Source organism: Hyperoodon ampullatus, assembly GCF_949752795.1.
Source record: "Hyperoodon ampullatus genome assembly, chromosome: 9".
NCBI lineage: Eukaryota > Metazoa > Chordata > Mammalia > Artiodactyla > Ziphiidae > Hyperoodon > Hyperoodon ampullatus.
In genome coordinates this window covers 85815554-85836956 of record NC_136922.1, presented here as the reverse complement: position 1 = coordinate 85836956, position 21403 = coordinate 85815554, and the positions used below count along the sequence as shown (strand labels likewise).

Genomic DNA, 21403 nt, shown 5'->3' with positions numbered 1-21403 from the left:
TCTCTGCTCAGACAAAACAAGAACAGAAACCCAAATGGTGGAGGGTAGAAAGAATACAGAATAACAATGCTGAGAGCTAGGATGGGGAGAGGAGACTTGAGCCACCTGTGTACCCTGCCTTCTGACATCTGGAGTTTGCTTCTTGCCACTGGGCCGTCGCTTGTGGGGCTGGAACCCAAATCTCCATTTGGTGCTGAGAGCTGTAACCACTGCCGTTGGTTGATGAGGCTCGCCTGTTGCCCTAACGAGGAGGTGCAGGATGGATTCTCAGTACCATGGGTCAGCCCGGTGCTGCTGGTTGTAGAGCTGTAGTTTGATCTGATCTTTGATCTGACTCATGAGGATCATGGACAGCAGGATTCCCACCAGCTGGGAAAGGTGAGAAGGAATTGGGTCCTCAGCAATGAGTGATGCCTTTGTTTTCTCTGACTCCATCTTCCCAGTGCAGTCGGCACCATCACATCTCCTACCCTTCAGCAACCTTAGTGCCTGACACCCTAGCTGAGCCCCAGGTGCCCTCCCCCAAACAAAGGAGTCTTTACAGAATTGTGGGACCACAGTTTTACAGGGTAAGTTACCTGGGGGATGGCCAGGCCCAGTGCCACACCACCAAGTACGAAGAGGTTGCTGTGTATCCAGTTGACCAATCTGTCAATACAGCCATTGGTGTAGATGACTTTACTAGCTTCCAAGTAGTCAAGGGCCTGCATACCTTGGCCGCACATGGTGTTGATCACTGCCTGGGGAGAGAGTTGAAAAGCCAAGTGGGACTCCCATTCCAATAACTTTTTCTTAGGGGCCCTAGCTGATGGGCTTCCCCACCCTTCCTAAACTCCTAAATTGTTAGAGAATATATGTGGAGGATGCTACGTTGGAAGTTGCTAAATGCAGACTTCCCTTCCTCTGAGACGTCTGAGTCCAGTTCTCCTTGCCTTAGAGACCTGTGCCTTCTGAACCCCAAAGTGGGCTGCAGGAGTACAAGATAACAGAGCCATCAGATTGGAGTGAAGAAAAACATCTGACAGCTGTCCTACAAAATTGACTGGCTAAACCAGGGGATGGAGATTCCCAATAGCAGCTGCCCTAATCGGAAAGTAACTCAGATCACTGCAGGAGGAAATGAGGTGGGATGTGTGCTCACCTGGTTGGGGGTAGGCAAGCAACAGGAGTAAGGCACAGAGCAGCGCTCACGGCTGGGGTTGTCTTCCGAACAGTTGAAGTACATGTTCAGGGACCAGTCCTTGTAGGAAATCCCTCCACAGCAGCCGAACTGCAACAAAGCTCACCACAGGGGTTAAAATTACCACCCCCATCCCCACACTGAGGTGACAAGGGGAACTCTCAGAGCAACCAAAAGTCTATGGCAAGCTTGCACTTGTAAGTTCACGTTGTGTTGAAACACAACCTGGAACCTGGAGCTCAAGCTTCTCAGTGATCTTCCCCTGAAGAAGTTTTCTCTTCTTAATTTCTATCATTTTATATGTCTTGTTATAACTTGTTGTATATATATTTTGTTTTACACACTCAACTATGCGCTCCTTGAGGGCAGTTTCTGATTTTGCAGTCCTGTATAGCATAGAGCTTGGCAAAAGTATATGTTCCAAAAATACTGGCTGAAATAAAGGATCAGTGCTACAAACATTTGCCTTAATATAGAGAAAGCACAGGAGGAGACTCTTCAATATTGTGGGCCCATAATTACACCATGAAAGTAAACAGGATCCAAGTCAAGAGTGTTGCACCAAGCGAAGGGGAACTCAGCACTGGTCTCAAAAGCACTTTTGTTTCAAATTTAAGTTCTGACTCATAGCAGCATTATTCACAATAGGCAAAAGGTAGAAGTGACCCAAGTGTGCATCAAAAGATAAATGAATCAACAAAGTGTGGTATATACATATGATGGAATATTATTCAGCCTTATAAAGGAAGGAGTTTTGGCACATCCCACAACATGGATGAATCCTGAAGACATGCTAAGTGAAACAAGCCAGTCACAAAAGGACAAATACGGTATTCATAGAGACAGAAATTCATAGAGATAGAACATAGAATGGTGGTTGCCAGGAGCTAGGGGGAGGGGGAAAATGGAGAGTTAGTGTTTAATGGGGTACAGAGTTTCAGTGTGGGGAGAAAGTTTTGGAGATGGACGGTGATGAGGGTTGTACAACAATGTGAATGTACTTAGTGCTACAGATCTGTACACTTAAAAATGGTAAATTTGATATTATGTATATTTTACCACAATTTAAAAAATCTGACTTTGAATTGGTAATATTAAAAAATCTGCCCAGTTCCCCCTCCCACTATAAGTAACCACTTATAATGGTTTCCTTCATATCCTTCCAGATTCCTTTTGCAAACATGAATATTCTTTCCTCTCTTTTTTTACACAATTGGTAGATTACTATATATACTGTTCTTTGCCCTTAAAAGTACTTTTGTTTGTTTTTTGCGGTACGCGGGCCTCTCACTGCCGTGGCTTCTCCCATTGTGGAGCACAGGCTCCGGATGCGCAGGCCTAGCGGCCATGGCTCACGGGCCCAGCCGCTCCGCGGCATGTGGTATCCTCCCGGACCGGAGCACGAACCCGTATCCCCGCATCGGCAGGCGGACTCCCAACCACCACGCCACCAGGGAAGCCCTTAAAAGTACTTTTAAAGCTACGTGTGGTTTTTTTGCCAGACCCCTTCCCAGAATCCATTACCCGGCAGGTGATGAGGGTGAGGTGTCTCTTGGGATGGCGTTAACTTTTGTCCACAGCTTCCCGGACCACTAGACGACCCCCCCTCTTAGCCCATACCTTCTTCTGGCCAAAATCAATGAGGTTCTGCAGGTCCAAGTCATCTCGGTAGTGCACAATGGCGTTATTGATGATCTCACTCACTTTCCCCCGCGCCTGCCAGAAACACGAGGAGGGAATCAGAACACAGGACTAAGCCCTAACCTGCTCCTCCCTGAAGAAATAGCAATAGACAGTGGTCATCCTTCTTTATTTAAGTCAGCCTGGAAATCAGAACCAAGTCCTAGTGATGGAAGATGGCCAATTCCAAAGCCTGTGCATCCCTGGGCCCTCAGGTACCTGTGGGCAAGAAAAATGCTGGTCCTGCTATTGCCTCTTCTCAGAGCCACATTTCAAGATAATCCAATATTAATCTATCTCTGAATACTATTACACAAAATACTTGTTGACTGATGCAAAGCAGTGAAACTACTGTGTGTGTGTGTGTGTGTGTGTGTGTGTGTGTGTGTGTGTGTGTGTGTGTGTGTGTGTGTGTGTATGTGTGTGTCCGGGGGTGGGGGGTTTAGTAGAAAAGGACTTACTGAGCTAAGGCACTGACCTCTAGTGGACATAAGAGAATTGCATCTCTTTAGACTCAAAACAGATCTGTATCATATTAGGATTTTACTGAGCCCGAAGGACTAGGACAATCTGAGTTAACTCAGTGGCTCTCAAATTCATGGTTCTACCACGGTCTCTTCCTTCCTGCTTCATTACTCTTCTCAAAGTTTCCTATCCATAGTCCTATACTCTGCCCCTGGTAATCATTTGCCCTTTGGGAAAGATATTCTGGTTCTTAATTAAAAGGGCTGTCACTGAATGGCAGACCACTCCCAGATATGGTAAGAGCTGTTCAAAGTGTTGTTGACTTCCCCCTTTTCTTACTTTTGTTTATCCCAATAAATAATTTTTAAAAGAAATAAAAGGCTCTTCACGTTGTCTGTGGTCCACTTGATAAGTGAATTTTACTCAATCATTTGCCGTTAAAGTTTACAGACTATTTTAACTTTCGGTTCATAGAATTTACTTCCCTGTTGGCCTCTCAGACTGTCAAAGGAAAACACCTTACAATCTTGAAATCCTCTTTAAATATGGCAACTTTAAAGGCCATTCATTCATCCCTAAGGATAATCTTTCAGAGACAGATGCTTCTCAGGGGAAGGACCACCGTGGTTAATTAGTCAGGCTAAGCACGGGCAGGAACCTTCCCTTCCTCCCTCTGGTTCACATCTGAGGAGGCCCCGTGACTCCCAGTGTTACCTTGTCTGAGAAGACGAAGCCCAGGACCCCGGCTGCCAGCTGTAGCAGGAACACGATGGTGAGACAGAGGGAGAACTGTGGGGAGCAGGCGGAAAAAGGAGGCAGTCTGTTACCAGGCTGGGCAGTAGGGCCACGGCGAGCACTGGGGGGCCACGGGGCACTTTCTCCTAGGTGCCCCACACACAGGAAAGGCAGCTGCCTCTGGGACACTGTCCTCGGGGTGGTCACCCTGTGCTGGGTCACCTGGGCTGAGCTCTACAGTGAGGAGTGGACAGCACAGACCTTGGGGGCATTGAGGGACAAAGGAAACTGAAAGGTTTCAGGAATGAGAGGCACGTGGAGGAGAGAGGCCAGGGCATTTATGGGGGTGCCCCTGACCACTCACCGTCTGCAGGAGGCAGATGTTCTCCCGGAGAGAGCCGATGCAGCCGCAGAAGGTGAGCAGGAACATGAGGACGCCCACCACGATCAGCAGGATGGCAGGGTCCACAGCCAGGCAGGCCAGCGCTGCTTCTGGGGGAAGGGGCTGTCTCTCAGTCTGAGTCTGGTGCCGACTGAGGGGGGTACCAGGGAGGGGGTGGGTGCCCCCAAAACTGTCCTCCTCCCCTGGTGGAGGATTCTCCAGTGTGGCTGGGGGAAGGTTACAGGAAGCAGTACTGCCCTCCCATGGGGAGAAAACAAAGGACCCAGAAGGGCTTGTGGCATTTTATTTGAGAAACTAACAAAAAGTAAGAGCCTTTATTCCCGGGCTTAAGAGAGGAGGGACCACTTTCGCTCCAGAAAAGAATTAGAATGGCATTAGGCTCATTGGCTTTGCAGATTCCGTCTCCTGGAGACTTTGTGCAGAGGAGTAGGAATGGAGGTTGAGTTACTCCAGAACAGAGCGAAGGAAGGGCTACAGCCCCTGGTTACTCTTTGCACCCAGAAGCCTACCTTCTTCCTTAGACACTTCCTAAGTCTAAAATGCAGGCAGATCTCAGAAGACTCGTGGGAGCTCAGGGAAATCCAGGTGAACTGGCTTGGATGGCCTGATGGAGTAAGCCTCTAGGATCTGGCTAGAGGGTGGCTGCCCCCTATAGCTCCATAGCTTATGTGGGAAGGAGGGCTGAAAGACCAGGGCTGAAAGAGGCAGAGAAGAGTCGTGGGGAGATGGATGGGGACCTACAGCTCACCTGCATGCTTCATCAGCCGAGCATAGACTCCCACGGCAACCATCACCATGGAAATCACCTGTGGAGACAGGGAAGGAGCCACACTCTGAGGTTTTGGAAATCAGGGAGCCCTGACAGCTGTGAGTAACCTTAAAGCAGAGTAGAAGGAGGACGACTCTTCCTGGACCCAGAAATGAGCATCTTTTTCCTTCCTGGTGATACTATTGAGAGAATCTGTCAGTGCTTTACCTCCATGAACAGCTTATACCAAGATTATCTCATTTAATCCTCACAACACAGTTATCTTGTGAGGCAGCTATTATCCCCATTTTACAGATGAGGAAATTAAGGCAATGCAAGGTTAAAACAGAATAGCAGTTAAAAACATGAGCTTCGGAGTGAGTTGAACCTGGGACTGTGCTGGACAACTCTCTGAGCCTCAGTTTCTGTATCTGAAGATGGTAATTTAAAACAACTACATTTAATAAGATTACTGTGAAAATGAAATAAAAGAATGCATGGAAAGCATTTAACACGATGCCTGATAATAAATATTATCTATCATTACTAAGGATTAACTTGCCCAGGGTCACATAGAAACTATGAAGTTCTGAATTTGAATCCAGCTACATCAAAGGGGAGGTCTTAAAGCTGAAGCAGGCCTGAGTAGATGCTCCCAGGTCTCTAACCCTCTTGGAGGTCAATATGGTGTCAAATGCAAGAATGAAAGTCCAAACCAGTGTGAAAGAATGCTTGCACATGAATGCGTGGGTGTAAAATAGCAGAACTACCTTGCAAAGGAAACTTTTTAAACCCTGATTCCAGTGTGGAACAGAGAAGTTTAGACCTTTCAAACTTCCTGGCTTCTCCGTCAGAGAACAAACCCATCCGAGACCACCAGCGCTCCCTAAAGGGGCCTTCTCTGTGTCCCGCTCTATGCCTCCAGGAGTGCAGGGTGGCCCAGTGTGCACATCCTTCGGTCACCCTTCTTTTGTGCCCAGTTCCCAGGCTGGTGCTAAGAAGCAGCTGGCTATCACCACGGCAACAGCGGGGGCCAAGCTCTGGCTGGAGGGAGTTCTCAGCATCAGGGACTTGACCAACTCAGTGGTGAAGGAGAGGGCTGGCTGCACTCCACTGTCCTGCGAGACAGAGACCAGCTGGGAAGAAACCATCTTGGGGCTTTGGTGGGAGAAGGGAATTGAGCACCTATAGCAGGTAATAGGGTCAGACTAGCCCCTCAGTAGAGAGACATTTTCCTTGGGAAACTCTACCAGCTGGTGCATTCAGCAGGAAATGGGAAACCCTTGTCTAAAACCGCGCCTTTCAGGACTCTTCTCGGCTTGTACATACAGCCCCTTCTCCTTGGTCCCCAATCATTTGACGCCGCCTCTGACTCGGGGCCAGATGTGTGATGTGCTGGCCCTCACACTCTTCGTCCAGGAGAGACGGATCTGCTTGCAGAAAGAGCTGTGTGAGGGGCTGCAGGTGCCAGCTGGCTTCTTGTCCCACAGCACAGCCAGGCTCAGGGAGCAAGGGGGAGTTGGTGGGAGGCAAGGAAACCACACAATGGAGACCCCGGTTACCCCACAGGCCTGGAAGCACAAACCCTTTGCCAGAGTGATCGGGCATCTCTGTCTGCCCTTTAAAACTCACCACAGCCAATTACGGTTCTGAATATCACTTTACTGAATCATTAAAAAATATGTATCTGCTCTTTATTTCTGTTGCTCCCATGCTCCTCACTGTTTTGTCACATGTTAAGTTTTCACTAAGGTGTATAACTTTCCACAAAGACGGTCTCTGATTAAATCCTAACACAGCTAAAACAAGAAAGGAAAAGTAAACAGATGCCGTGTGTCACAGGGTAACTTCATTCCATGGGTGGGCTTGTAATTATAGCAGTTGTTCTGTCTCTATCTGCGGTAGGTAGAACAGTGTCCTCCCAAAGATGTCCATTCCTAATTCCCAGAACCTGTGAATATGTAACCTTACATGGCCAGAGGGGCTTTGCCAATGTGATTAAGTTAAGGACCTTGCAAGAGATTATCCCAGTTGGCCCAATATAATCACAAGGGGCCTTATAAGGGGGAGGCAAGAGGGTCAGAGTCAGAGGAGGAGATATGTGTGACAACAGAAGCAGAGGTTGGAGTATGTGCCATAAGCTGAAGAACGTGAACAGCCTCTAAAAAAGCTGGAGAAGGCAAGCAAATAGATTCTTACCTAGAGCCTCCAGAAGGAACTATTCCTGCTGACATCTTGATTTTTGCCCAGTGAGACCTGTTTTGGACTTCTGACCTCCAGAACTATGAGAAAACTAATTTGTTTTATATTAAACCATTAAGTTTGTGGCAATTTGTTACAGCAGTAATAGGAAACTAATATACTATCCAAATCCAATTCATCAGCTGTTATGTAGGAGACACTCTGAGGACTGCAAAGATGAGCAAGATGTGGTCCCTGCCCTTAAGGAAATGTATCTGTTACATGGGAGGGGGAAAGAGCATCTAGAGCCTAATGCAGTGCTTCTTAACCTTGGCTGCCATTAGAATGGGGGGCACGGAGGAGAACTTAAAAACTCCTGATGCCTAGGCTGCACCCCAAACCCAGTATATCAGAATTTCTGGCATTAGAACCCAGGCAACAGTGTTTCTGAATGCATACCAGGTGATTCCAACATGCAGTCAAGTTCGAGAACCACAAGCCTAAAGCACACTCAGCCAGGGATCTAGAGCAGTAGGTGCTGGCTATGTGAAAAACAAGATTAAGACATTAATATTATCATTAATATTTAATATGATCATTAATGATACTGCTTACCTGGAACTCACTAGCTAACTCTAAAATTCTGCATTTCTGTCATCGATCTGCCTCTTTATCCTGCAGTCAAGCCTGCCCTTTCACACTTCTATTCCTGCCCACATCTCCCACCCTGAATTCCTCAAAGCTGCTGCCATTCCAAAGTTAGTGCTGCTGCTGTTAGTAGCATAACATTTTAGAGCTGAATAGAAGCTTAGAAACGAACTCAGCCACTCACCATTTTTTACAGATGAGGCCAAAAGAGGGAAGTGATATTTGACCAAGTGCACATGGGTGCAGTGGCAATATCTGGACTAAACCCCATTTCCAGTCTCAGTCGGGTACTGTCTACAATATATTAGTCTTTGCTACAAAATCTTAGGACACCCTACAATATCACCAGTGATCTCCTTTCATGATGAGAATGGAGATAAAGACACTTCACTTCCTAGAATAGCTTTTCATATTCTGGCTAGAATGAAGCCTTGCTGGAAACTTTCAAAAGCTAGACAGTTTTCAAAATAGCTGAGTCCAGCCAAAGGCATGTTCTTGAAGAGTTGTCAATCAAATTATATAAAATAATTTGCATGCAGCAGTACCTTTATCCTTATGTAAGGTGAGTAATCACCTTATAAAGAAAATAGCCATCCCCTGGGCTCCTTGGAGAAATGGCTGATCCTAGGACTAGGATGGGAAATAGATAAGTCTGGAGCATCTTGTGGTGCCAGAAGGTAAGGAAATGCTCAAAAACAAAAAACAAAAACAAAACCCCACATTCGTGTGGCTATGCCAAAGAGACATCAAAATAAAAGAGTATGGAATTGCTACCCCAAATATAAAATAAATACCCATGAGTCCATACTGATATAAATGACTTAATAAATAAATAAATGGGGGAGAAAAGACAAAACCCCCACGCAGAAGAATCCCAAATATTTTATGGAGGTACTGCACTGTCAAGAAGGTGGAGCCTAACTCCCCATTTCCAAGTGTGGGTGGCACATAGTAACTTCCTTCCAAAGAGAAAAGGGGGGAAAAGATTAACTTTACAGTGGAGAAGCCTGACTACCTCAGCCAGGTGATCAAGGGCAACATCAACAGAGGTCATTGATATATGAGATTATGTGATGAAAATGGCACTTCCCTTCTGTGCTCTTCCTTCCCCAAACCCATAACCCCAGTATAACCATGAGAAAACATCAGGCGAGTTCCAATAGAGGGACATTTTACAAAATGTCTGACCAGTACTCCCGAAAACTATCAAAGTCATCAAAAACAAGGAAATTCTGAGAAACTGCCACAGCCAACAAAAACCTAAGGAGACATGACAACTAAATGAAATTCAATATCCTGGATGGGATCCTGGAACACTAAAAGGGCATTAAGTAAAAACTAAGGAAATCTGAATAAAGTATGGACCTTAATGATAATGCCATTAATTGTAACAATTATATCATACTCATGTAAGATGTTAATAATAAGAGACACGATGTGGGATATATGGGAAGTTGCTGTACCATCTTCTCAAAAGTTTCTGCAAAACTAACACTGTTCTAAAAAATGAAATCTATTTAAAAAATAGTCACCCTCAATTTGTTAGTCTTGTAAATCCACACTTTTTAATATCATATTTTCTTAAACTGGGATTCACTTGCATGCAATTTTACAACCTTTAATCAGGGTGATTTCTGCTTACACCAAAACCTATGGCAGTGGATCTTAAAACTGTTCAGATGACAAGGCACTAACAGTGCTCTGTTGGTGTACTCTATACGATCTTGACATATCAGATTCTTTTTGAAGCTTTAATATGCTACTACTGCTATCTAATTTACAGTCATATTTAACTTTCCCCAATTATCCCAATAATGTCCTTTATAACTGTTTTTTTTTTCCCCCTTTTTTCTGGTTCAGGGTCCAGTCAAGGATCATGCATTTAGTGATCAAGTCTCCTTTAGCCTGGAACAGTTTCACAGCTTTTTTTCTTTTCTTCGTTTTTGGTTTTTCAAGACACTGACTTCTAAAAAATCGTGGTAAAATACATATACCACAAAATTACCCATTTTAAAGTGTACAGTTCAGTGGCCTTAAGTAAATGCATATTGCTATGCAACCACCACCACTATCAGGTTCCAGGACATTTTCATCACCCCAAATATAAACGCTGTACCCATTAAATGGTCACTCCCATTCCCTCCACTCCTCCAACCCCTGGCAACCACTTTCTGTCTCTATGGTTTTGCCTATTCTGCACATTTTCTATAAATGGAATACATAATATGTGGCTCTTTGTGTCTGCCTTCTTTCACTTAGCATAATGTTTTCAAGATTCATCCATGTTGTAGCATGTAAGAGTACTTCAATACCTTTTATGGCCTAATAATATCCCATGGTATGGATAGAACCCAATTTGTTTATCCATTCATCCACTGATGGACATTTGGGTTGTTTCCACCTTTTGGCTATTGTGAATAGTGTTGCTATGAATATTCATGTACAAGTTTTTGTTTGAATACCTGTTTTCAGTTCTCTTGGGTATAGACCCAGGAGTGGAACTGCCAGGTCATATGGTAATTCTACGTTTAATTTTTTAAGGAGTTGACAAACTTTTTCCACAGCAACCGAACCATTCCACATTCCCACCAGCAATGTACGGGGTTCCAATTTCTCCATACCCTTGCCAACACATGTTCTGATATTTTTTCTTTTGACATTGAATTTTTTTTTGGTAAGTCCAGGCCAGTTGTTTGGCTTAATGTCCCTCAATTTGGATGTCAGATTGTTTCTCCCCAATTAGATTCAGACAACATATTTTTGACAGGAATATTACACAGATAATGTGTCCTTCTCAATGTGTCATGTGAGGAAGCATGGCATACTAATTTCTATCATAGAAATTAGGAACAATTTTACTAACAGATGATTCAGCTGTTAGACGTATGTCTCTGCATCTCATAAAATAATACTGCAATACTCTAAATAGTTTCCTAGTTTTCCATAATGTTTGTTGCTACTTGTCCTCTTCCCTTTGCCTTCTGCTTGCACTTGGTGGAAGATAAGCAGCTGTTATCTTGGAGAGAAGATGGGAGAAAACAGAAAATGGAGAAAAGTCTTTCCGTTATCTTGACTTTTTTTTCTGTAAATCAGGAAAAGACAGTTATGATTTGATGTGAGGAAAACCCTTATTCTAGCCCCTAGGACACTACTTCACAGCCATCAATACTAAGAGATAAGTGGTTATAGGGCCCCAAGTTGAGGTCCTGAACAAGAGTTCTTCTCCTGGCTCTAATGCTGAAATGCCGATAATTACAGGCAAATTAGCTCTTGGAATCCATTTCCACTGGACTGTACCTTAAGACCAATGTGGTGTGAAAAGCTCTGAGTGGACCTAGGGAAGGTCCTTAAAGACAATAGTGGAGTCTCTGTTCCTATGATATATATGAAACTTCTTTGTAAACTATAAAATATAAAGATGCCATTAATTGTCATCTCCCTCTGGCTAACAGTAGGAATGTGAGCAAGGGTGTTCAAGGCTGAAGGAAGTCAGGCTCAGGGTTGGCCCTTACCTAGACTCAATCCCCACCTAGTTGCCACTCGTCAGGAGGAGCACTCATCCTAGCTCTCCAAGTCCATCCCCAAAAGGTGAATTGGCTCTAGGAGCCAATTCTAACAACAATGTAACAGCTACCTTTTGTTGAGTGCTAAGGGCCAGGCACTGGACTAACCACTGTATGTATACTATGACCACAACCCCAAGAGGGTGTTAGGATCTCCACTCTACAGAACTGATGTTGGGCGAATGCACTCAGTGAGTGAGAGTGGCTAAAGAGGGACTGGAATGTAGGTCCACATGGCTCCAGGGCGCTATGACCTCGGTCACATGGCTGCCTCCCTCTCTGTCTCCTACCAGGACATGTGTATTCACTTCCAGGCATCATGTGAGGTGGGAAGGAGCTGCCTGCAGTTATCTTGGGTGAGCAGTGGGTAATCACCAGACTGGGCGGGGCTCAGGCAGGGGGAAGTAAAACAACATCAGGAGGGCCCTGCAGGACCCAGAGGGAAGTCCCTGGAACGGCTCCTGAAAGGGGCAGACAGGGCATCACCACCCAGGGCCCGCCAGCCACCGAGAGAAAGCCCGGCCTGTCTGCCTTCCACATTCTAAAGTCCAGTCTGCATGAACTGGGTGGATCTGTCTCAGAGTCCTCACCTCTTCTTTGGAATAAATCTTTTTCCTCTTCTTTTGAAGGTGGCGGTGCGGGACAGCTGAGAGTCGAGTGATTCCCTGCATGGGAATCAAAACACTGTCCCTTCCCAGAGGGACACTGGGAGGGAGGGGTCTGTACCTCCAGCTTCTCAGTCCTTTCTATCCTCACTTCTGGATGAAGTCAAAGAAATCACATCCTGCTAGCCCTAAAGTAGGGCCTCCTCTCTCACTGCCCAGGATCTGCAAACACCGGTCCTACAGTGGTCATCCTGGCACCACCGTTGTTCCTGGGTTTCTGAAGTGGCAACTATCTGTGTGAAACTGGCTCTTGGCTTTCTCCCTCTGGATAGGATGGAATTGTCCTGCTGGAGTAGAGGAGTCCGTAGGGCTCTTTCCTCTCCAATGTCTGGGCCAAGCCTTTAGCTCCTTCCTTAGGCCATGGCTGGTTTTGGTTTTCCAAGGGTATAAACGAGGAAGGAAAGTTCACAAGTGCTCAAAGTAGTATAAACACGCAAACTCACGGCCTGGAGTTACCAGCCTGACACACAGCCTGCTATGGAGACTCTAAGAGATGCTTTTCTTTTATTCTTTTTAAAGGCTGCTTGAAGTTTACGGTTTTCTACTTGGTACAAGGCAAACAGAGCTATCTGGGGAGTTAAGAAGGCAGGCATGTGACTTGACAGCAAAGAGTGTGCTTCTTGTCTTCATTCTTGGTATTGTTGTTGTTGTTGTTGTTTTTATAAAAATAATGTGATAGGCACTTCCCTGGTGGCGCAGTGGTTAAGAATCCGGGTGCCAATGCAGGGTACATGGGTTCGAGCCCTGGTCTGGGAAGATCCCACATGCCGCGGACCAACTAAGCCTGTGTGCCACAACTACTGAAGTCCGCACGCCTAGAGCCCGTGCTCACAACAAGAGAAGCCTACGCACTGCAACGAAGAGTAGCCCCCACTCGCTGCAACTAGAGAAAGCCCGTGTGTAGCAACAAAGACCCAATGCAGCTAAAAATAAATAAATAAATAATTTTATATATATATTAAAAAAATAATGTTATAATTCATTTATTGCAGCCTGGTTAGTCTATAGGGAAAGGAGGGGGAAAATGGAGGAGGAAATAGGCTCTGCCTCCTAGCATATTTAAGTAGTTTTGTGTGTGTGTGTGCGTGTGTGTGTGTGTGTGTGTTTGTGGTGGGGGGATGGGGGCATAAGGGACCCCGTCACTCAGGAGGGGCTTTTGCCAGGCTTGATGCCTCATCATATCCTCATGGCTTCTGAGCCAGGTTACAACAGATAGTGCTGCAGGTGGTTTGGGGCATCCTGAGTGCTTTGGGGACTCCAGTACAGCGGTCCTAGGCAGGAAAGTGAATTTGTTGAAGAAGATACCTCACCAGAGGCCTGGATCCGCCTAGGGAAGATCTGGAAGGGGGTCCACGTGTGCTGTGTGTGGTAATTAGGCCTTAAGGGAGATGCTGGAGGGGATGGCTGCCATGTTTTCTGACCTGGCTTGAGGGAGGGGTGCCAGGCCCACTGCAGAAAAGAACACAGGACAATACTCCAACCAAGAATGCTGGAGGACTTAACGTTGTGCTGCATCCTGAAAGCCTAGTGTCCATGAGAGAGGGAGGAAGGGCATGATGCCTCCACCCTGTAGGCTCTGCTCTCTCATTCCCCACTCAGTAAACATTCAATAAGTACCCACTCTCTGCCAAACACAGCTGAGCACTGAGAATCCGGAAGTGAATAAAGCAGTCTCTACCCTTGGGAGCCTGAAGTCTAGAGGGGGAGAAAAATAGAAACACATAATTGCAGCACAGGTAAAGAAAGATCTGACAATCAAAATATGTACGAGGTGCCATGGGAGCCCTGAGGCATCGCCACTAAGGAAGCCTCAGCTGAGACACAGGGGCAGGAGATCTGAGCTTCTGGGCTTTGCCTGACTCAAAAGCCACCCCAACTGCTGCCCTGGGTGGGAAAAGGACCAGCAAGGAAGGAGATGGTTGCTGTAGGCAGCACTGATAATGTTCCTGCCAACATATGCCCAAGATGATAAAGCATGTACTAGCCCACTTTCTTCCCTCTGCACAGAGCTGTCCAATATAGGGAGGTAAAGAAAGTCAGCGACTTCTTAACTCAAAGACTAAAATACAACTTTTGTGATCTTGAGGCAACTCTCCAAGCCGTGGGATCCTAACAATCAGGAACCCAGCAGCACAATTCTGGGGAGAAAATCAGAACTCCTGGGCAAAAGGGGAAGTGAGATTTGAAACATGAACAGGTGGAATAGGTCCTGGTCCCAAAGGAGCCAGGAGCTTTCTGAGTCAGACACCAAATGCCCCAAGGATCAGGGCTCCAAGAGAAGTAGCAGGGATGGCCACTGCCACCACTGAGTATGAGCCCAGACAATGCTGGCTACCATCCCAAGGTGATCCAGGACCAGACACAAACACCATCCATACACAGCTCCCCAGCACCTGGCCAGAATGCGCACTCTGTCTGGAAAAGGAGTGGGCTGACAGTCCCAGCCATGGCACTCAGGTGCCTCCTGAGTAGAAGAGAGGAATCTGACTGGGATGGTGGAAGCCTGCAAAAAATAAACCACACTAACCAGTCCCTAAAGGGGGGATGGGAAGACAAATGACCCCTGGTCTGGGCAAGCAGCTCTTCATCTCCAGCTGGCCTTGTGTGGAATGAACTCCGCCGCTCTGGACCTGGGGGAGAAGTGGCACTCAGTAATGCCGAAAGAGTACTGCCCCCTGGTAAGGTCAATGTCCCAAGGATACTGGGACACAAAAAAGATGCATCCTTAGATCTAGCTTCAGCTCTTGAAGAAAGAAAACAGTCCCCAAAGTGATGCATTCATCTTTAAACAGTTCACAGAGGCAGAAAAAAATGTCTCCTTTAGAGGAGAAAGCTTAAGGACAGAGAGACAGATATATTGGCTTGGGGTCACACAGTAAGTGGGTGCCAGAAAGAAACTGGGCCTCTTGTCCTTCAGTGTGCCATTTCTAGTGCCAATGACTTCTTATGAGTCTAAAGTAGGGCCAAGAAGGGGCTCTCCTCTAATTTGGGATGGTGCCAGCTTGGTTAGCCAGGTCCTCTGACCTTGAATGAAGCATTTGTACCAAGTTAAACGGGTCTATGGAGCCAAACTCTCTCCCTTGCTGTGACCTCCCAAAGTCATTTATCTGGCAAAAGGCCGGTGGGGTAGAGTGGGGAAGTCCAGAAAAATTACTGAGAACACAAGTGTAACAGATGCACCCAGATGTTGTAGCTGGGGAGCACAGATAAGGGTGAAGTGCCAAAGGCTCCAAAGAAGATGCATGCAAAGCCTTGGTTGATAGAGGAAGCTAGAGTGAGGACCTGAGGTCCCTGGGATGCTAGTGCTGGCTCTGAGGATGGCGTGCATTGGCCTGGGACACTCAGTGAGCATGTAAGAGGGCTCTCAGGAACTTGCTTTTAGGTGGGGGGTTCCCCTTAGGACATCCCCCAGCCTGGCAGAGTGGTGGTGAGATTTTCTTCCATTCTTGCCTGACCTCCAGCTGAAACAGAACGTACACCATGGAACTTGTGTTGACTAGTTAACTACTAATACTGCTAACACCCCAGCCACAGTAGCAGCCATCTGGACCAAGGACTTCCCCTAGAGGCACTGTGGTTCAGTAGAAAAAAATCACCAGATCAAGCCCACTAACAAGCTGTTGGACCTAGGATAAAACAACATCTCTATGCTTTGGCTTTCTCATATATAAGATGCAAGTACTGGACAAGATGTCTTCCAATTTTTTTTTCCAGTTCTAAAACTGAGAATTTGTTAGGAGTTCAAACTTCATTTCTCCCAGTACAATTGCTGAGAATGAGCTGTCATCACCACCCTCTGGGATTTCTCTCATTTTTCCCAACGGGCTAGCCCTTATGTACTTTGTGTCTGTTCACACCACGGCCCCTGTGAAACCTTTCCAGCAACTGGCTTAGCTGCCTAGTCTGCTCCCTCTCCTAGGAAACGTATTTTAGACTCCTCCCTCCGGCAAGTCTGAACTTTAGGTCTCAGGCAGAGGTGGGCAAGCATAACGGGCTCTTAGAGCAGCAGCTCTGGTGTAGTTGGTGCTGGAAGAGAAATTGGGGAAAAGGGGTGGATCTCCCAATGTTCTCAAACCCAGAGAGGCTCAGGGACTCTCTAGACCTGAAACAGGATTGAGCTAGCATTTCATGATCTGGTCCAGCTGCATTCTCAGCTCCAGCAGAGTATTTCTGGCATCCTTGATCATGCTGGATTTTTATGGAGGAGGAGACTAAGGTCTACAGAAGTGAACATATTGCCCAGGTTAGTCAAGTCAACAATTAATGGCAGAGTGGGGATGAGAATCTAGGCAGCCCCGGTCCAATATTTTTTCTACTTTTCCAGCCCCAAACAGAAGATTCTGAAAGGACCCCTGGCCTTCCAGCCCAACATAGGGTCTATTTAAAGAAGTTGAAGACTGTCAAACTCCCGGGGACGGAACCTGGTCCTGAGAAAGGTGGGGCAAAGTTTGGGACAGTTCTGGGAAAGACATCTACACCTGGAGGCTCTTCCTGTTCTTTCTCAGCCTTTGGAGGGAGAAAGGGCAGCAGAGGCCTGCAAAAGGAAGAGATGAAAGCCCCTTAACTCATTCTCTCGGAGGTAAGGGAGAGGGAAGGTTTGGGTTTCCCTCCTTCCTCTTTCTTCTTTGCCAGCAGGGCCTCTCAGCCCCCAGGCCTGAAAAATCCCCTAATCATGAGTGTATCAGTGGGTCTGCCTTGGGCCAACAGGAAAGCCCGCTCCTGAGGCTCAAAACCACCTTTTTGGCCTGACACAGACCCTCATCCGATGCCGAGAGGAGAATACCCAGAAGTCTGCACTGAATCCCCTGCATATCCCCCACCCTAACACGCTCTGCACACAAGGAGCCACTGTGGTGTCTCTGCCTAGGATAAATTACCCCAAAGTACGGTCTTCTCAGAAAACTCGGCAGTGCCGCTCACCACGTTCGCCTTGAACCGGGCATCCGGGGACGACCTCTGCTCAGCGCGGGCAGCCCACTCAACCCTCCAGGGGGTGCCCTGCAGCCCAGGTGCCCCCACGACCCCCAAGCCTCACCCAGAAGAGCATGTTGAAGAAGAAGAGCAGGTATTTCACCAGCGGACTGACGAAGGAGAAGTCCTCCCCGTAGGCGGCCGGCGCCCCGGGTCTCCGGGCCATGGTCCAGCCGCCGCCGCCCCCGGGGGCCTATCTCCCCGCGACGGCCGGCCCACCTGAGCGCTCCGCGCCCGGAGGCATGAGCCGTGCCACGGCCGGAGCCCGAGCGGCGGGGGAACTGCTCTGCGGCGGGAGGTGCCCGCGCGTGCCTCGGGGAGAAGCGCGGGCAGGGGAACGACGCCGCTACTGGAGCCGCTAGGAGTCGCGGGAGCTGCCGCGGGCAGCGTGAACGGTAGAGACTCCGCTGTGGCTGGAGGACTAGCCCGGCCCGCCGGGCTCCCAGGAAACCGGGCCCGCCCTCGACCTCCCATTGGCTCGTCTGCCGAAGCCTGATTTCTCATTAGTCGGTCTCTGATGTCACTAAGTGTCCAACCATCCCTCTTTTCCAAGAGGCGGGGGAGACACCTGTTCTTTGAGGCACAACTTGTTAAAGGGTCAGCGGTTCTACCTCCTCCCCCCGAGAAGGAAAGCATCCAGGCTGCAGCTACTCAAGGGAAAAAGGATGAGGAGGAATGCACACTGCATCACGCACCCACGTCCTCTACCCAGTTGCTGTGCACGTATGCAAACACACATAAAATCAACAAGTACGTACTCTGTATGTTGAGCAATGCGCTGAAACTGTGGGAATGCAAAAGAATAGACATATCCCTGGCTGTGTGTGTGTGTGTGTGGGGGGGGGGGGTTGATGACAATAAAATCAGAGAGATAAAACTAACCTACACATAACAATTGAGAATATTTGAGTAGCTGCAATCCTGTTTAGCAACTATATATTTTAAATGCTTATTTCAAAAACACTATAACCCAATAGTGGAAATTTGGAAACATCACCAAGAATCCTGCCATCCTAATTTATTACTGTTTCAGTCCCCACCTCCCTATTTAAGTCTTGATCTACATGAAGACAGAGTTTTTAACACGCTTATCCTACCCACACAGGTCGAGAGCAGTGCAGGTGATGGACACTGTGCTGCCTATGTAACACAAACATGAATGCTGTAGACAATGTTTGAATCGGTTCTCTTCCCAAATTCATATGTTGAAATCCTAAACCCCAAGGTGATGGTATTAGGAGATGGAGCCTTTGGGAGACGCCTAAGTCATAAGAATAGAGCCTTTATGAATGGCATTAGTACCCCTATAAAAGAGACCCCAGCGAGCTCCCTCATCCTGTCTGCCCTGTGAAGACACAATGAAAAGACAGCTGCTTAAGAACCAGGAAGTGGGTCCTCACCAGACACTAAATCTGTGGGTGCCTTGATCTTCGACTTCCCAGCCTTCAGAACTGTTGAGAAATGCATTTCTGTTGTTAGCTACTCGGTTTATGGCATTTTTGTTATAGCCTGAATGGACTAAAACAATGATTTCAACCTCATCAGCTGCATGACTTGGTCAAACTACCTAATCTCCTTGAGCCTCATTTTCTTTAATGTTAAATGCGAAGGGTGCTAGCCTAACAACATTGATGTGAGGATTAAATGAGATAATGCATGCAAGTCACTTAGCACAGGTTGGCACCTAGAAGGGCTCACTCAAAGCAGTATTTCGTTTGAACAGAATTTACAATCCAGTCAGGAAATATGATAACTGCACAAATAACTATAACACATTTGGTGGAGAGTTAGTAAAGATATCATGGTAAGTGAAATTAGGGGAGGATAAGACTTAGAATAGCAGAGATGGAGGGGAAGGGTAGTCCAGGTGAACTCAGGTGAACCGGAGCCTGGAGATGCAAAAGCACACTGTGTGTTTAGTGAAAAATAAGCAGACTGGTTTGGCTGGAGCATAGGGTATGCTGAGTATAGCAGTGGAAGTTTACGTTGACTGATGCCCATTCATGCTGAACTGAGTTAAAATCTTGGAAATACTTGAATATCAGATTGGGGAGTTAGTGTTTAATTGATTTGGAAATAAGTGTTTGGAAAAGGGAATAATGTAAGATCTGCTTTTTTTTTTTCAGTTAGAGTGAGAAAGAGACTGCACAGAGGAAGGTTTGTTAGAAGATCACTGTTAATAGTCTAGATAATCAGATATTAGGATCTGATTTAGGGGTAATGGACAGAACTGATGGGAAAGGATAGAAGTGAAGCCACAGGGAAGATAAAATCTCTAAGACTAGGCTATGGTGGGGTATAGGGGTGATAGGAGCACCAGGGGTGGGGTTCAAAAAAGTGAGTCAAGGCCAGGTTACTGGAAGATTGGCCATTAACAGGTCAAGGTGACCACTTGGAAATCAGTTTTAGTATGAAGGGGGTGTTGTGGGAAGAAGCCATTTTACACGAGGTTAAAGAGTGAATGGGTAAGTGAAGGGTGGATACCCATTTTCAGATGTTAGAGAGGTGAGGACTGAGAAAAAGACCAAGCTGCTGATTGTTTCTATTAGATGATCACCCAGAGATCAGTTTTAGTACAGACTGGGCAAGTAGCCCAGTTTATTTTAACCAAAAGAAAAGGAATAATGGGGGATAGAATTAGCAAAATAAATTGGACACTGATCATGCGGGGCCTCGAAATTGTTTACAATTTACTCTGTAGACCACTTGAGAATTCTACTGAGCCCCAGGTGTGAATAAGCCATTAGTCCACAACGCCTGTAGGACAGTGGCTGTGTCTCCCTGGCATACAGCAGAGCGTTCCTTGTGGGATGCTCAGAATGTATTCATTGTTGAAAACGTGGCTTTATTGAAGGAGTTTTGGTTGGATACTAACATGCTAAAATCTCCTTTGGGAAGGTTGAGAAAATTTGCTGGTAATCATGGTAAGTAGAATAAGAATTGAAAGAGGGCTAGCTGAATGAGTTGGAGGAATTGAAGTGGCTTTATAAAGGAGGTAGGGCTTGGCTAAATTAAAGGCGGAAACAGCGTAAGCAAAGATGAGGAGTCAGGAATGAGTTGAGGATGGCATGATGACTACTAAGGAGATTGTACTTTGGGGTGCTTTAAGAAACGAGATTCCAAAAGATAGGGTCCAGAATGGTTTAGAGGGTCTAAAATTGGTCAGATATCTCTTGTTACATAGTAAATGACCTGTGATCATACATGAACTCAAGATTTGCAGTTTAAAAAATTGTCTACCTATGTTTTTCATGTAAGAACTTTTAGTACAATAAGAAGGACAAAATTGGATAAGATTATTCTGAGCCTAAGAAGAATTAATAACTCAAGAATGCCTAAACAAAGGGAATATTAAATCGGATTTATTTTGGATTATGTTCCTTTCAAATTTATTAGACAGTTGAAATATGACTGAGTACAACTGCATATATGAAATGGGAATATGATTGGCAGTGTTAGCAATTTTAGTTAAAACAAATTTAATGAAGAAAGCAGAATATTTTCTGAAGACCATAAAGGAAATTGTATATTCTTATTGAAGCTTGACAGTTTATCCCCCTTTCAGGAGGTTGGGCCCTCCTTGATTACATATTTAGGTTAAGGTGCAACCCAGACACACCTGTCCCCTTCACAAAATGTTCACAGATGGTCTACCAGCAATTTCTACTAGTATCTATTGGCCAGAACTGGGTGACATTGCCACCTTTGCTGCAAAGGGTCTGGGAATACAGTATTATTAAATAATGTACTACTTCCCCAAGGTGGGGGGAAAACAAAGCTCTATTTTTAAGAAAGAAAGGGAGGGAGTTCCCTGGTGGTCCAGTGGTTAGGACTCGGCACTTTCACTGCTGTGGCCCAGATTCAATCCCAGGTCAGGGAATTGAGATCCTGCAAGCCACCATGCAGTGCAGCCAAAAAAGAAAAAAGAAAAAAGAAAAGAAGGAAAGAAGGGGAGAAAGAATATGGAGAAAACTAGAAAAATATCTGTCAAAAGTGTTTATTGTGTGTTTGAATGTCTATTAGACTATGTCTGTATGTATTAATTTGGATGTTTGCGGCAGTGAAAGCACTGAGTCCTAACCACTGGACTGCCAGGGAATTCCCTTTATTAAGCTAGTTTAAGTTACCCTTTCTTTCAACCAAATAATCCTTATTAACACACCA

The 21403-nt window shown here is 46.2% G+C and overlaps 1 protein-coding gene across 2 annotated transcripts; it reads right to left on the bottom strand.

Annotated features, from left to right (window-relative positions):
* Positions 1-267: 267 nt before the first annotated feature.
* On the bottom strand, positions 268-17405 carry TSPAN33 (tetraspanin 33; the record flags this gene model as incomplete). 2 transcript variants are annotated; one of them, XM_079711453.1, is made up of 8 exons in its annotated part: positions 268-369; positions 579-740; positions 1142-1270; positions 2801-2896; positions 4040-4114; positions 4425-4552; positions 5212-5269; positions 17304-17405. In XM_079711453.1, the coding sequence occupies 8 exons, from the start codon at positions 17403-17405 to the stop codon at positions 268-270; spliced, it is 852 nt and encodes a 283-aa protein (XP_079567579.1). The 2 variants fall into 2 exon arrangements, with proteins under 2 accessions (XP_079567579.1, XP_079567580.1); XM_079711454.1 differs by having other exon boundaries at positions 4425-4549.
* Between the last annotated feature and the right edge of the window lie 3998 nt (positions 17406-21403).